The following is a 16,154-nucleotide window of genomic DNA, read 5'->3' on the forward strand; positions in this document are numbered from 1 at the left end:
ATCCACGTGTAGCAGGAAAGGCTGTGATCCAAATATGGTCATTTCCTTTGTGGCGACAGCAGCGGTTACAGAGACACTGAAGTGTAGATGTTCCTCCTGTTTCTCATCACAATAAATCACGTCCTTAAAAGGCGTTTTGGAAAAGGATCCCGTTTGGCCGTTTGACGCTGCGGAAAATCAAACTCATATATTTCCATCTTTGCCAAATCTGTTCAAACGTGTCGGAGTTTCTTCAGTTTTGGCAAAATCCAAACCTGGCAAAGGCAGAGAAACGTTTATCCACAAAGACGCAGAGAAGATCAGATTCTTTCAGCAGGAGAAGAAAATAAGTCTGTGCTTTTATTATGTGACATATTAGTTCCCAGTGGTGGAAAGTAATGAAGTAAAACTACAAATCTGAGGTACTTTTACTTTACCTTTTATGATGACTTTTTACTTTTACTTCACTACATCTTTGATTTGGAGTTAAAATAAAAGTCCTGTGATTTAAACACATTCAGACCTTTAGATACTTTTTTAGTTTTACTGCAGTAAATGTGTTGCTCTGTTGGTTCCAAAGCTCAGAGGGATTTTGGATCTGGTTTAAGAAGAATAAAGAATAAACTTGATAAAAATTCCTTTTTTGGGGGTTCAAAGAAATGGACTTTGCAGAATCTGGGAAATACTTTTAAAATAAGTGAAATAGTTAAACTTCTCCACGAGCCGTTATTAAAGTCGGGGAAGTCGGACATTTTAGCCGCTCTTTTGACTGTGATTATCTCAGATTCACATTTCTCTTTAACCTCTTAACTCCCGCCTGAACTGAGACTGAACTGTAATTTCTCCATCTGTGAGATCAATAAAGTATTATCTTATCTTATCTTATCTTATAGCTTTACCCAAATCCTGTAGGCCAGCCTCATTTGAAAGCTAAGATCTACAAAACTCATCTGATCTTTTTCCTCACGTCATCAGATTATTTCCCTATCATTTTTTGGGGGGGTTCAACTCATTTTTGTAACTTTTCTGTACATTTTTTGTCAAATTGTTTGTAATTTTTTTGCCACTTTTTTCATCACTTTTCTTGTCAATTTTTTGCCACTTTTTTGCTATTTTTTCGTCTTTTTTTGTCCTTTTTTTGTCCTTTTTTTGTCAGTTTTCTGTCCATTTTTTGTCCGTTTTTTGTCTAAGTTTTCTCACTTTTTTGTCACATCTTCATCATTCTTTTCGTCTCATTTCTGTCGTTATTTTCTCACCTTTTTTCCAGAAGCTTCTGGATTGGGGTAAAGCCAAAGGGGAAAGCTAAGATCTAGAAAAAAACTCATCTGAATGGATCTGTTTCCTCACGTCATCAGATTTTTCTCCCATCATTTTTTGGGGGGCTTTCAACTCATTTTTGTACATTTTTTGTCAAATTGTTTGTAATTTTTTTTGCCACTTTTTTGTCACTTTCTGTCATTTTTTCGTTATTTTTTGTCAATTTTTTGTCCGTTTTTTGTCAGTTTTTTGTCAGTTTTTTGTCTGTTTTTTGTCAATTTTTTGTCAGTTTTTTGTCAATTTTTTGTCAGTTTTTTGTCTGTTTTTTGTCTGTTTTTTGCCTGTTTTTTGTCAATTTTTTGTCAATTTTGTGTCCATTTTTTGTCCGTTTTTTGTCCACTTTTTATCAGTTTTTTGCCAGTTTTTTGTCACATCTTCATCCTTGTTTTCATCTCAGTTCTGTTGTTATTTTCTCACCTTTTTTCCAGAAGCTTTTGGATTGGGGTAAAGCCAAACTGGAGAGAATGTGCTCGGTTCAGGTGGGAGTTAAGGGTTAAAACAGTGTGAACAGTGTGGTTCGGAGCGAGTTCTGAAGAAAAACCAAGGCGCATTTACATAATAAATGTGTCATATTGAAGCACACAGGGGGAAGCACCTTCTCCACATAAAACATACACAGTCTCTTTGTAACTGCCACACTTTCCTTTCACTTTGTTTTCTATGTATTGTTATGTTATTATGGTTGAGTGCCACCAGAGGGCGCTGTGTCGCTAAAGCCAGTTTTCGTCTGCAGAGTAGAGGTTCATTATCATAAGAAGAAGAAGAAGCATGATAGACACAAGGTAAAAGTTTAACAAGAAACAAACTAAATAAGAAGAAAGCTGAAGCTAGTTATTTTGATTTGCCAATTGTCTTTATTTTTCTTGAAGCTAATTATCGTCTGTGTTTTCTAGTTTTCACAGTGTGTTTATTAAGATGAAGAGAATAAATTCATCAGTAGAGAAAGTGTCTGTCGTACCAGGAGGAATTACACTCTTAATAGAATCTGATCTGGTCTTAACTGACGTTTACATAAATATACTGTAAATATATTATATATCTGACGGATAAAACTGAGACGTGGAGAAACGAGACACAAACGTCTCTCCTTGATTTATAAAGAGCCGTCGTCAGTCGCTCAGAGCGTCTCCTCTGTGACGCCTTTATCCAGTCGTGTTTGCAGGATCGTGTTTGCAGGATCGTGTTTGCAGGATCGTGTTTGTGGGGGATCGCGCTGCGTTCGAGGCCGCGCAGGAGCCGCTCATTATTCACTTCATTCATGAACCAGCTTCAAATGAAAAGGGAAAAACGCTCGTGTCGCTTGTTAAATATGACTCCGGGACTAAAGAGCCGCTCTGGAACCACAGAACACACGGCAGAAGCGAAATCTCTAAAGCATGATCATACAGAGCCTCTGGAAAGTATTCATACACCTTGAGCTTTTGCACATTTTGTCATGTTTACAGCCCTAAACATGAAGATTTTATTTTGATTTTTTTACTGAACGTTCACACACAAGTAACCGACGACTGTGGAATGGTTCAATAAAAACATATTAATGTGTTAGAATGGCCCAGTCACAGTCCTGACCTAAATCCTATTGAAAATCTGTGGAATAATCTGAAAACTGCTGTTCACAAACGCTCTCCTTCTAATGTGACAGAGCTGGAGTTGTTTTGTAAAGAGGAATGGGCTAAAATGTCAGTCTCTACATGTGCTAATCTTGTAGAGTCAAACCACAAAAGACTTTCTGCTGTTATTGCAGTAAAAGGAGGTTCCACAAAGTATTCATTCATCTGTATGATACTTATGCACGCCCCACTTTTCACTTTTTTGAAAAATAACAGAATCATGTATCATTTTGCTTTCACTTCACAGTCGTCTGTTACTTGTGTGTGAACGTTCAGTAAAAAAAATCAAAATAAAATCGTTATGTTTAGGGTTGAAAACATGACAAAATGTGCAAAAGTTCAAGGTGTATGAATACTTTCCAGAGGCTCTGTATGTGGATGTATTGGCTTGTTGCACAATGTGGCTACGCTAGTTCCTCTGAGCTGAAGTTGTGGGCGCTAGTACTTCCTGTTTGTATTCATTTCCATTAAGATGAGCTTCGACCCGTTCGAATCATGGTATTTCCTACAGTTCCTGGTAGACGATCACTTCCTGCAGGTTAACGAGTTGCTGTACAGAGTAAATATTTATGTTTATAAGGATCAGTGAGTTGAAGCTAAAGGCTAACGTTAACTTCATGCATTAACCCCTTAACTCCCACCTGAACCGAGCACATTTTCTCCAGTTTGGCTTTACCCCCAGTCCAAAAGCTTCTGGAAAAAAGCTGAGAAAAAAGCGACACAACTGAGACGAAAACAAGGATGGAAATGTGACAAAAAAGTGACGCAAAATTTGACAAAAAATGACAAAATTTTGACAAAAAAAAATACGAAAAATTGACAAAAAATTCTACAAAAAAAGGACAAAAAAGGACAAAAAATGACAAAAATGTGATAAAAAAATGACAAAAAAGCTACAAAATGAGTGGAAACCCCCCCCCAAAAAGATGGAAAAAAATCTGATGACGTGACGAAAAAGATCCATTTAGATGAGTTTTGTAGGTCTTAGCTTTCAAATGAGGCGTTACACTGGCCTACAGGATTTGGGTAAAGCTGAACTGGAGAAAATGCTCTCGGTTCAGGCGGGAGTTAAGAGGTTAAACATTTGAAATAGTGCGTTTATTCAGTTCTTTCATAGCATGTTAGCCTTTAGCTTCAAGACAAACTATCGATCCTTTATGATCACAGGCGTCTCCTCTGAACTCATCAAGATTTGAACACAGTAAATGATCGTCTACCGGGAACTCACCGCCCACAACGTAATCTTTAGAAAATATGTCCAGGAAAAGAAAACAGACAGGAAGTCCAGGCGCTCACACCTTCAGGTCAGAGGAACTAGCATAGCCACACCGTGCAACAAGCCAATTCACCCTTTGGGGCCATCGCCATGACAACTCAAATGTGGTGACGGGTCAAAAGAGTTACAGGTCTATGTGGTGGAACGAGGCTCTGACCACAAGCAACACCTTGACCACGGGCCCATCTAAGAAGAACAAAAAGCCCCGACCACACGACCATGGAGAGCGGCTGAGCTTCTAAAAACACGGGCAGGCTGATGTATCTGAAACCACAAGAGACTGGGGAAAGGTTCACTTCGAGTTTAAGCGCAGAATGTTCTGGAATATGTAAAACAACAGATGTGCTGACGTGTGTAACATGACGTATGAGATCTTTGATGTTACTGTTTAAAATGTAAACCTCGCCCAGCGTTCCTCAGACCATCGGGTCAACTTATTGGTCAGGGGTGTCCAAACTTTTTTCCCGTGGGGCCGCATACTGAAGCGTACACAGGGTGAAGGGCCATAAATTGGTGGTTAGTTAGCTCTGTCTCACAGTACAAGGTTAGTTGTTTGGTTAGAATTGTGTAGAATTATTACATTTCAAATAAAAAGGACTATCTCTGATGATGTGTCCCGATTCAGCAAGAAGGCAGAGGGCCACCAAAAATTGGGCCGCATTTGGCCCCCGGGCCGCACTTTGGACACCCCTGTTCTGGGTTGATCATTTGCAGGACACTTGGCTCGGTGCACTCGAACTGTCTTTCCTATTGAGTCTGATCTTAAATCTCCATTTGTGATCAGACTGCCTGGACCTCTGGGCCCCCGTGTGCGAAGTGGACTCAGGGGGTCAGAGCGCCCTTTGCCCCGGCTGGAGGCTGGTGTTGCTCGGTCCTGTGTTCGCACCTTGACTCATCTTCTCACTTGTCAGTTGTCACCCGTGGGCGTCTTCCTTTCTGCATCATCACTATTTTCAATAAGAAATCTTCATTGGGTGAATGGAAAGACTCGGGGGTTAAAGGTTTGAGTGTGTTGGATTGCTTCACAGTATCACTCGGTCAATGTAATTAGGAGCACAGGTCAAGTTAGAAAGAAAGTAACGCAGAGAAGCAATATTTTACACTATTGTACATGTTTTCAGGGTCAGGAGAAACTGGAACAGAAGAACAATGAAGCCCCGACTCCGCCAGAACCGAACCAGGGACCAAGCGCTGAAGCAAAAAGCGACGCAACCAGGACATGTTTGTCACTTCACTGATGGCTCTGACCAGACCCAAAGTGGATTTACTCTTAGAACCATTAAAACCCCTGATGAGGCCAGAGCAGGAAGTCCATCAAAACACTGACCGGAGATGATGATGATGTCGATATTTATGTTTCTACTACTGCTAATGTTGCATGGGCGGGATCAACCTGCAGAGGGGGCGGAGCACCCCCAGAAAACACTGATATTTCTCATATAAATGCCTATATTTTACTTTGGAACGGCTGAAATAGCAGATGTCGTGCCTTTAACCTCTTAACTCCCGCCTGAACCGAGAGGATCTTTTTCCTCACGTCATCAGATTATTTTTCCATCATTTTTTTGTTGGGTATTCAACTCAGTTTTGTAACTTTTTTGACTTTTTTTGTCATTTTTTTTGTCATTTTTTGTCCTTTTTTTGTCATTTTTTGTCATTTTTTGTCATTTTTTGTCATTTTTTGTCATTTTTTGTCATTTTTTGTCATTTTTTGTCACATTTTTGTCATTTTTTGTCACATTTTTTGTCATTTTTTGTCACATTTTTGTCACATTTTTTGTCACATTTTTTGTCACATTTTTTGTCACATTTTCTGTCATTTTTTGTCATTTTTTTGTCATTTTTTGTCATTTTTTGTCATTTTTTGTCATTTTTTGTCACATTTTTGTCATTTTTTGTCATTTTTTGTCATTTTTTGTCACATTTTTGTCACATTTTTTGTCACATTTTTGTCATTTTTTGTCACATTTTTTGTCATTTTTTGTCACATTTTTGTCACATTTTTTGTCACATTTTTTGTCACATTTTTTGTCACATTTTTTGTCATTTTTTGTCATTTTTTAGTCATTTTTTGTCACATTTTTGTCACATTTTTGTCATTTTTTTTGTCATTTTTTGTCATTTTTTCGTCAATAGTTTTTTTAATATATTTTTTTCATTTTTTATCTTTTTTTTTTGTATTTTTTTCGTCATTTTTTGTCACATTTCTGTTATTTTTTGTCATTTTTTGTCATTTTTTGTCACATTTTTTGTCACATTTTTGTCATTTTTGTCATTTTTTGTCATTTTTTGTCACATTTTCTGTCATTTTCTGTCATTTTTTTGTCATTTTTTGTCAATTTTCTGTCATTTTTTGTCATTTTCTGTCATTTTTTGTCACATTTTTGTCATTTTTTGTCATTTTTTGTCATTTTTTGTCACATTTTCTGTCATTTTTTGTCATTTTTTTGTTATTTTTTGTCATTTTTTGTCACATTTTCTGTCATTTTTTGTCATTTTTTTGTCATTTTTTGTCATTTTTTGTCATTTTTTGTCACATTTTTGTCACATTTTTTGTCACATTTTTTGTCACATTTTTTCACATTTTCTGTCATTTTTTGTCATTTTTTTGTCATTTTTTGTCACATTTTCTGTCATTTTTTGTCACATTTTCTGTCATTTTTTGTCATTTTTTGTCATTTTTTTGTCATTTTTTGTCATTTTTTGTCATTTTTTGTCATTTTTTGTCACATTTTTGTCATTTTTTGTCATTTTTTGTCACATTTTCTGTCATTTTTTGTCATTTTTTGTCATTTTTTGTCATTTTTTGTCATTTTTTGTCACATTTTTGTCATTTTTTGTCATTTTTTGTCACATTTTTGTCACATTTTTTGTCACATTTTTTGTCACATTTTTTCACATTTTCTGTCATTTTTTGTCATTTTTTTGTCATTTTTTGTCACATTTTCTGTCATTTTTTGTCACATTTTCTGTCATTTTTTGTCATTTTTTGTCATTTTTTTGTCATTTTTTGTCATTTTTTGTCATTTTTTGTCATTTTTTGTCACATTTTTGTCATTTTTTGTCATTTTTTGTCACATTTTTGTCACATTTTTTGTCACATTTTTTGTCACATTTTTTGTCACATTTTTTGTCATTTTTTGTCATTTTTTGTCATTTTTTGTCATTTTTTGTCACATTTTTGTCATTTTTTGTCACATTTTTTGTCATTTTTGTCATTTTTTGTCATTTTTTGTCACATTTTTGTCATTTTTTTGTCACATTTTTGTCACATTTTTGTCATTTTTTTGGTCATTTTTTTGTCATTTTTTCGTCAATAGTTTTTTTTTATACATTTTTTTCATTTTTTATCATTTTTTTTGGTATTTTTTTCGTCATTTTTTGTCACATTTCTGTTATTTTTTAGTAATTTTTTAATACATTTTTTGGTCATTTTTTTGTCACATTTTGTCTTTTTTTGTCATTTTTCCGACATTTTTTTGTCCATTTTTTGTGACATTTTTGCAACTTTTTCATCAATTTTTTCTCACATTTTTGTCACATTTCATCATTGTTTTGTTGCTTTTTCCCAGAAGCTTTTGGACTGGGGTAAAGCCAAACTGGAGAAGATGTGCTGGGAGTTAAGGGGTTGAAGGTGCTTCACAGCCGGTCACTAAGTCCCTGATGCCTGTGATGTTTCTCAGACTCGTGGTCAGAATAACCCTGTGACTCACACATGGCCTCACATTGTCTGGGAAAGGCCTTGTTTTCCCCCACAGGCCGCTCGCTTCCCTGCAGACGACGCTCACCTCCTCCGGGCCGCTTCCTCGCGCCTCGAGTGGAATCCGGACTGAGCCTGATCAGGCGGCTCGTCTGCCCGAGGAACCGGCAGAGCCAGGCCGCCGCGCCGTCCCCGCAGTCCAGCGTCTCCACCCTGCGAAAGGAAAACAACACCACGGATTATTTTCATACAGCGCCCCCGGGGGAAATCTGCAGCGTCTGACCCAGACACCGACACGACATGCTGCGCGTGTCGGAGCCGATTCTTATCAGACGCTGCTGCTTATCCGCCAGAAAATAACAGGAAATAACAGGAAAAACAGACGAGGGACGAGGAGGAAGGAGACGGAGCTGCAGCACATTTATACTACTGTGTCTGTACACCAGAAACACAGGAACATTTATACTACTGTGTCTTTATACCACAAACACAGGAACATTTATACTACTGTGTCTTTATACCACAAACACAGGGACATTTATACTACTGTGTCTTTATACCAAACACAGGAACATTTATACTACTGTGTCTTTATACCACAAACACAGGGACATTTATACTACTGTGTCTTTATACCAAACACAGGAACATTTATACTACTGTGTCTTTATACCACAAACACAGGGACATTTATACTACTGTGTCTTTATACCAAACACAGGAACATTTATACTACTGTGTCTTTATACCACAGGAACATTTATACTACTGTGTCTTTATACCAAACACAGGAACATTTATACTACTGTATCTTTATACCAAACACAGGAACATTTATACTACTGTGTCTTTATACCACAAACACAGGAACATTTATACTACTGTGTCTTTATACCACAAACACAGGAACATTTATACTACTGTGTCTTTATACCACAAACACAGGAACATTTATACTACTGTGTCTTTATACCAAACACAGGAACATTTATACTACTGTGTCTTTATACCACAAACACAGGAACATTTATACTACTGTGTCTTTATACCAAACACAGGAACATTTATACTACTGTGTCTTTATACCACAAACACAGGAACATTTATACTACTGTATCTTTATACCAAACACAGGAACATTTATACTACTGTGTCTTTATACCACAAACACAGGAACATTTATACTACTGTGTCTTTATACCACAAACACAGGAACATTTATACTACTGTGTCTTTATACCAAACACGGGAACATTTATACTACTGTATCTTTATACCACAAACACAGGAACATTTATACTACTGTATCTTTACACCAAACACAGGAACATTTATACTACTGTATCTTTATACCAAACACAGGAACATTTATACTACTGTGTCTTTATACCACAAACACAGGAACATTTATACTACTGTGTCTTTATACCACAAACACAGGAACATTTATACTACTGTGTCTTTATACAAGAAACACAGGAACATTTATACTACTGTGTCTTTATACCAAAAACACAGGAACATTTATACTACTGTGTCTTTATACCAAACACAGGAACATTTATACTACTGTGTCTTTATACCACAAACACAGGAACATTTATACTACTGTGTCTTTATACCACAAACACAGGAACATTTATACTACTGTGTCTTTATACCACAAACACAGGAACATTTATACTACTGTGTCTTTATACCACAAACACAGGAACATTTATACTACTGTGTCTTTATACCAAACACAGGAACATTTATACTACTGTATCTTTATACCACAAACACAGGAACATTTATACTACTGTGTCTTTATACCACAAACACAGGAACATTTATACTACTGTGTCTTTATACCAAACACAGGAACATTTATACTACTGTGTCTTTATACCAAACACAGGAACATTTATACTACTGTGTCTTTATACCACAAACACAGGAACATTTATACTACTGTGTCTTTATACCACAAACACAGGAACATTTATACTACTGTGTCTTTATATCACAAACACAGGAACATTTATACTACTGTGTCTTTATACCAAACACAGGAACATTTATACTACTGTGTCTTTATACCAAACACAGGAACATTTATACTACTGTATCTTTATACCACAAACACAGGAACATTTATACTACTGTGTCTTTATACCAAACACAGGAACATTTATACTACTGTGTCTTTATACCAAACACAGGAACATTTATACTACTGTGTCTTTATACCAAACACAGGAACATTTATACTACTGTATCTTTATAAACTACTCACTGCCCTCGATGCAGTTGCACCGTTCAAACTTAAAAAGATTAATCCTAAACCCGAACTTCCCCCTTGGAGAAACGAGGAGCTAAAACAACTGAAGAGAAATTGCAGGACGGCCGAGAGGAGACGGAGGAAAAGGAAAATAACAATAAATTATCAAATATTCTGTGCCCAAAAGACCTACAATACAGCAATAAGAAATGCAAGAAACAAATTCTTTTCCACAATAATCACCGATCATAAAAATAACCCAAAAGTCTGATTCTCAACCATAGAAAATGTTTTAAAGCCTAATTTAAACAAACCTCCTTTAACCCCACAGACTCTGAGGCGTTTGCAGACACTTCAGAGGAAAGAGACACTATCAGATGTAATATTTTATCTACCCAAAGTAACACGGTTCTAAATACATCTGATGGTCTGTTTGTTCCAGAGGAAACACTGGACAGTTTTGTCCTGGTTAAAGCTGAGATGTTTGATAAAGTTTTCTCCTCAGTGAGTTCCACCACATGTCCTTTAGACCCGGCCCCAACACCGTTTTTAAAACATGTTATGGATCTTTTAGAGACGAGCTTCTAAACATGATGAATTGCTCTCTTCAGACGGGGGTCTTCCCTGCTGCCTTTAAAGGGGCGGTGGTGAGGCCCCTGTTGAAGAAGAGCAATTTGGATTTTAATGATTTTAACAATTTCAGACCAGTTTCCAACTTACCATTTTTAAGCAAAATCTTAGAAAAACTTGTCTTTATCAAACTTAGTGATTTTATTCCTGCAGAAAATGTCCATGAGAAATTCCAGTCTGGCATTAGGGTAAACCACAGCACCGAGACCGCCCTCTTACAGACTTTAAATGACTTTAGATTAGATTATGACTCACAGAAGGTCACAGTGTTGGTTCTTCTGGATCTGAGCCTTTGATACAGTCGACCACACTATTCTTTTAACTCGTTTAAAACACTTCTCCCTCTCTGGTGCTGAACACAAATGGTTTACTTCCTCCCTCACAGACAGTGTGGACACCTGCTCCTCTGAGGTCCATGGAATTACATGTGGTGTGACCCAGGGTTCAGTTTTAGGCCCAGTGCTTTTTAATCTGTATATGCTCCCTCTCGGTGATGTCTCATTCGGTATGAAAAGCGCTTTATAAATAAAGTTTGATTGAATGAGCGTTTGGGGGCGGGGTTTTGGAAAGGTTAACTCTTAATGGCCGTGGGTTTAATAATAAACTGTCGACACTCGAGGACTTTACATGAACGGGAATAAAAACAGAATAAAGATGGAGAGAAAACCCGGGTCATGAGTGTGATGTCACTCACCTGTCGCCGCACACTTTACTCAGACAGACCTGAGGAGGAGCTTCAGGCTCCAGCGGCACCGACACGCTCTCCATCCCTGAGGCACAAAGAGGAGCTTCAGGACCACATCACAGAGGTATCCGGGCAAGACTCACAGTCTCACAGTCACACTCTGACCTGAGGCTCAGACAGAACATAATCTTTCTCCCTCTGACCTGAGACAGAACATTCTCTTTCTCCCTCTGACCTGAGACAGAACATTATCTTTATCCTCTGACCTGAGACAGAACATTATCTTTATCCCTCTGACCTGAGACAGAACATTATCTTTATCCCTCTGACCTGAGACAGAACATTATCTTTATCCCTCTGACCTGAGACAGAACATTATCTTTATCCTCTGACCTGAGACAGAACATTATCTTTATCCCTCTGACCTGAGACAGAACATTATCTTTATCCCTCTGACCTGAGACAGAACATTATCTTTATCCCTCTGACCTGAGACAGAACATTATCTTTATCCCTCTGACCTGAGACAGAACATTATCTTTATCCTCTGACCTGAGACAGAACATTATCTTTCTCCTCTGACCTGAGACAGAACATTATCTTTATCCCTCTGACCTGAGACAGAACATTATCTTTATCCCTCTGACCTGAGACAGAACATTATCTTTATCCTCTGACCTGAGACAGAACATTATCTTTCTCCTCTGACCTGAGACAGAACATTATCTTTATCCCTCTGACCTGAGACAGAACATTATCTTTCTCCTCTGACCTGAGACAGAACATTCTCTTTATTCTCTTTCTCCTCTGACCTGGGGCTTGCAGCTGCAGGCGGTTGCTGCTCAGCTGGACTCGTGGTTTGATGAGGCAGAGTCGAGCTTCTCTTTTCTGGCTCAGACAGACTCCGTTCCCGTTCACCACCATCCAGCTGCGGTCGTACAGGAGCCCCCGAGGTCCCAGAGGCCAGCGCTCCACCTGACCAGGAGGACAAGTCTCATGATGAAGACTGAGTGTCAGAGTGTCAGAGGCCAGCGCTCCACCTGACCAGGAGGACAAGTCTCATGATAAAGACTGAGTGTCAGAGGGTCAGAGGCCAGCGCTCCACCTGAGCAGGAGGACAAGTCTCATGATAAAGACTGAGTGTCAGAGTGTCAGAGGCCAGCGCTCCACCTGACCAGGAGGACAAGTCTCATGATGAAGACTGAGTGTCAGAGGGTCAGAGGCCAGCGCTCCACCTGACCAGGAGGACAAGTCTCATGATGAAGACTGAGTGTCAGAGTGTCAGAGGCCAGCGCTCCACCTGACCAGGAGGACAAGTCTCATGATAAAGACTGAGTGTCAGAGGGTCAGAGGCCAGCGCTCCACCTGAGCAGGAGGACAAGTCTCATGATAAAGACTGAGTGTCAGAGTGTCAGAGGCCAGCGCTCCACCTGACCAGGAGGACAAGTCTCATGATGCTGCAAAGACTGAGTGTCAGAGGGTCAGAGGCCAGCGCTCCACCTGAGCAGGAGGACAAGTCTCATGATAAAGACTGAGTGTCAGAGGGTCAGAGGCCAGCGCTCCACCTGACCAGGAGGACAAGTCTCATGATAAAGACTGAGTGTCAGAGGGTCAGAGGCCAGCGCTCCACCTGACCAGGAGGACAAGTCTCATGATGAAGACTGAGGGTCAGAGGCCAGCGCTCCACCTGACCAGGAGGACAAGTCTCATGATGAAGACTGAGTGTCAGAGGGTCAGAGGCCAGCGCTCCACCTGACCAGGAGGACAAGTCTCATGATGAAGACTGAGTGTCAGAGGGTCAGAGGCCAGCGCTCCACCTGACCAGGAGGACAAGTCTCATGATAAAGACTGAGTGTCAGAGGGTCAGAGGCCAGCGCTCCACCTGACCAGGAGGACAAGTCTCATGATGAAGACTGAGTGTCAGAGGGTCAGAGGCCAGCGCTCCACCTGACCAGGAGGACAAGTCTCATGATGAAGACTGAGTGTCAGAGGGTCAGAGGCCAGCGCTCCACCTGACCAGGAGGACAAGTCTCATGATAAAGACTGAGTGTCTGAGGGTCAGAGGCCAGCGCTCCACCTGACCAGGAGGACAAGTCTCATGATGCTGTGAAGACTGAGTGTCAGAGGGTCAGAGGCCAGCGCTCCACCTGACCAGGAGGACAAGTCTCATGATGAAGACTGAGGGTCAGAGGCCAGCGCTCCACCTGACCAGGAGGACAAGTCTCATGATGAAGACTGAGTGTCAGAGGGTCAGAGGCCAGCGCTCCACCTGACCAGGAGGACAAGTCTCATGATAAAGACTGAGTGTCAGAGGGTCAGAGGCCAGCGCTCCACCTGAGCAGGAGGACAAGTCTCATGATGAAGACTGAGTGTCAGAGGGTCAGAGGCCAGCGCTCCACCTGACCAGGAGGACAAGTCTCATGATGAAGACTGAGTGTCAGAGGGTCAGAGGCCAGCGCTCCACCTGACCAGGAGGACAAGTCTCATGATGCTGTGAAGACTGAGTGTCAGAGGGTCAGAGGCCAGCGCTCCACCTGACCAGGAGGACAAGTCTCATGATACTGTGAAGACTGAGTGTCAGAGGGTCAGAGGCCAGCGCTCCACCTGACCAGGAGGACAAGTCTCATGATGAAGACTGAGTGTCAGAGGGTCAGAGGCCAGCGCTCCACCTGACCAGGAGGACAAGTCTCATGATGAAGACTGAGTGTCAGAGGGTCAGAGGCCAGCGCTCCACCTGACCAGGAGGACAAGTCTCATGATGAAGACTGAGTGTCAGAGGGTCAGAGGCCAGCGCTCCACCTGACCAGGAGGACAAGTCTCATGATGAAGACTGAGTGTCAGAGGGTCAGAGGCCAGCGCTCCACCTGACCAGGAGGACAAGTCTCATGATGCTGCAAAGACTGAGTGTCAGAGTGTCAGAGGCCAGCGCTCCACCTGAGCAGGAGGACAAGTCTCATGATGAAGACTGAGTGTCAGAGGGTCAGAGGCCAGCGCTCCACCTGAGCAGGAGGACAAGTCTCATGATGAAGACTGAGTGTCAGAGGGTCAGAGGCCAGCGCTCCACCTGACCAGGAGGACAAGTCTCATGATACTGTGAAGACTGAGTGTCAGAGGGTCAGAGGCCAGCGCTCCACCTGAGCAGGAGGACAAGTCTCATGATGAAGACTGAGTGTCAGAGGGTCAGAGGCCAGCGCTCCACCTGACCAGGAGGACAAGTCTCATGATGAAGACTGAGTGTCAGAGGGTCAGAGGCCAGCGCTCCACCTGACCAGGAGGACAAGTCTCATGATAAAGACTGAGTGTCAGAGTGTCAGAGGCCAGCGCTCCACCTGACCAGGAGGACAAGTCTCATGATGCTGTGAAGACTGAGTGTCAGAGGGTCAGAGGCCAGCGCTCCACCTGACCAGGAGGACAAGTCTCATGATGAAGACTGAGTGTCAGAGGGTCAGAGGCCAGCGCTCCACCTGACCAGGAGGACAAGTCTCATGATGAAGACTGAGTGTCAGAGGGTCAGAGGCCAGCGCTCCACCTGACCAGGAGGACAAGTCTCATGATGAAGACTGAGGGTCAGAGGGTCAGAGGCCAGCGCTCCACCTGACCAGGAGGACAAGTCTCATGATGAAGACTGAGTGTCAGAGGGTCAGAGGCCAGCGCTCCACCTGACCAGGAGGACAAGTCTCATGATGAAGACTGAGTGTCAGAGGGTCAGAGGCCAGCGCTCCACCTGACCAGGAGGACAAGTCTCATGATAAAGACTGAGTGTCAGAGGGTCAGAGGCCAGCGCTCCACCTGACCAGGAGGACAAGTCTCATGATAAAGACTGAGTGTCAGAGGGTCAGAGGCCAGCGCTCCACCTGAGCAGGAGGACAAGTCTCATGATGCTGCAAAGACTGAGTGTCAGAGGGTCAGAGGCCAGCGCTCCACCTGACCAGGAGGACAAGTCTCATGATGAAGACTGAGTGTCAGAGGGTCAGAGGCCAGCGCTCCACCTGACCAGGAGGACAAGTCTCATGATGCTGTGAAGCTCCTCCAGGAAGTACAATCGGCTTGTTGCACAATGTGGCTACGCTAGTTCTTCTGAGCTGAAGCTGTGGGCGCTAGTACTTCCTGTTCGTATTCATTTCCATTAAGATTAGCTCAGACCAGTGAGTTCCTGGTAGAAATATTTCCATAGACGAGAAGCTAAAGGCTAATTTAAACTCTGTAACTCCCGCCTGAACCGAGAGGATCTTTTTTTCCTCACGTCAGATTTTTTTTTCCATCATTTTTTTGTCGAGTATTTAACTCCTTTTTGAAACTTTTTTGTTAATTTTTTGTCACATTTTTTTTTTTTTTTCATTTTTTCGTCAATTTTTTATCACATTTGTGTCACATTTTTGTAATTTTTTCATCAATTTTTCGTCCGTTTTTTGACAATTTTTTATCACATTTTTGTATTTTTTTGTCACATTTTTGGTCAAATTTTTATCGCATTTTTGTCACATTTTGTCACATTTTGGTCATTTTTTCTTCAATTTTTTGTCAATTTCTTGTGACATTTTTAACACTTTTTCATCAATTTTTCGTCCCTTTTTTGTCAATTTTTTAACACATTTTTGTAATTTTCTTGTCACATTTTGTTAAATTTTTTTCATTTTTTTTTTTTCATCTTTTCGTCAATTTTTTATCACATTTGTGTCACATTTTTGTAATTT

General features: G+C 40.8%; 1 protein-coding gene across 1 annotated transcript in view; it reads right to left on the bottom strand.

The window, feature by feature from the left end:
* Positions 1-7,821: 7,821 nt before the first annotated feature.
* The window catches only part of LOC306982651 (molybdenum cofactor sulfurase-like), a gene marked incomplete at its 3' end in the record, with an annotated part of 47,656 nt that continues 39,323 nt past the window's right edge, over positions 7,822-16,154 (bottom strand). Inside the window, exons 9-11 of the mRNA XM_079583120.1 lie at positions 12,273-12,435; positions 11,470-11,545; positions 7,822-8,095 (exon numbers count right to left, since the gene is read on the bottom strand). Coding sequence (XP_079439246.1) covers positions 7,822-8,095; positions 11,470-11,545; positions 12,273-12,435 — 513 coding nt within the window. The remainder of the gene's footprint in view (positions 8,096-11,469; positions 11,546-12,272; positions 12,436-16,154) is intronic.

The sequence above is a fragment of the Gobius niger genome (genome assembly GCF_951799975.1).
Source record: "Gobius niger genome assembly, contig: SCAFFOLD_78, whole genome shotgun sequence".
Taxonomy (NCBI): domain Eukaryota; kingdom Metazoa; phylum Chordata; class Actinopteri; order Gobiiformes; family Gobiidae; genus Gobius; species Gobius niger.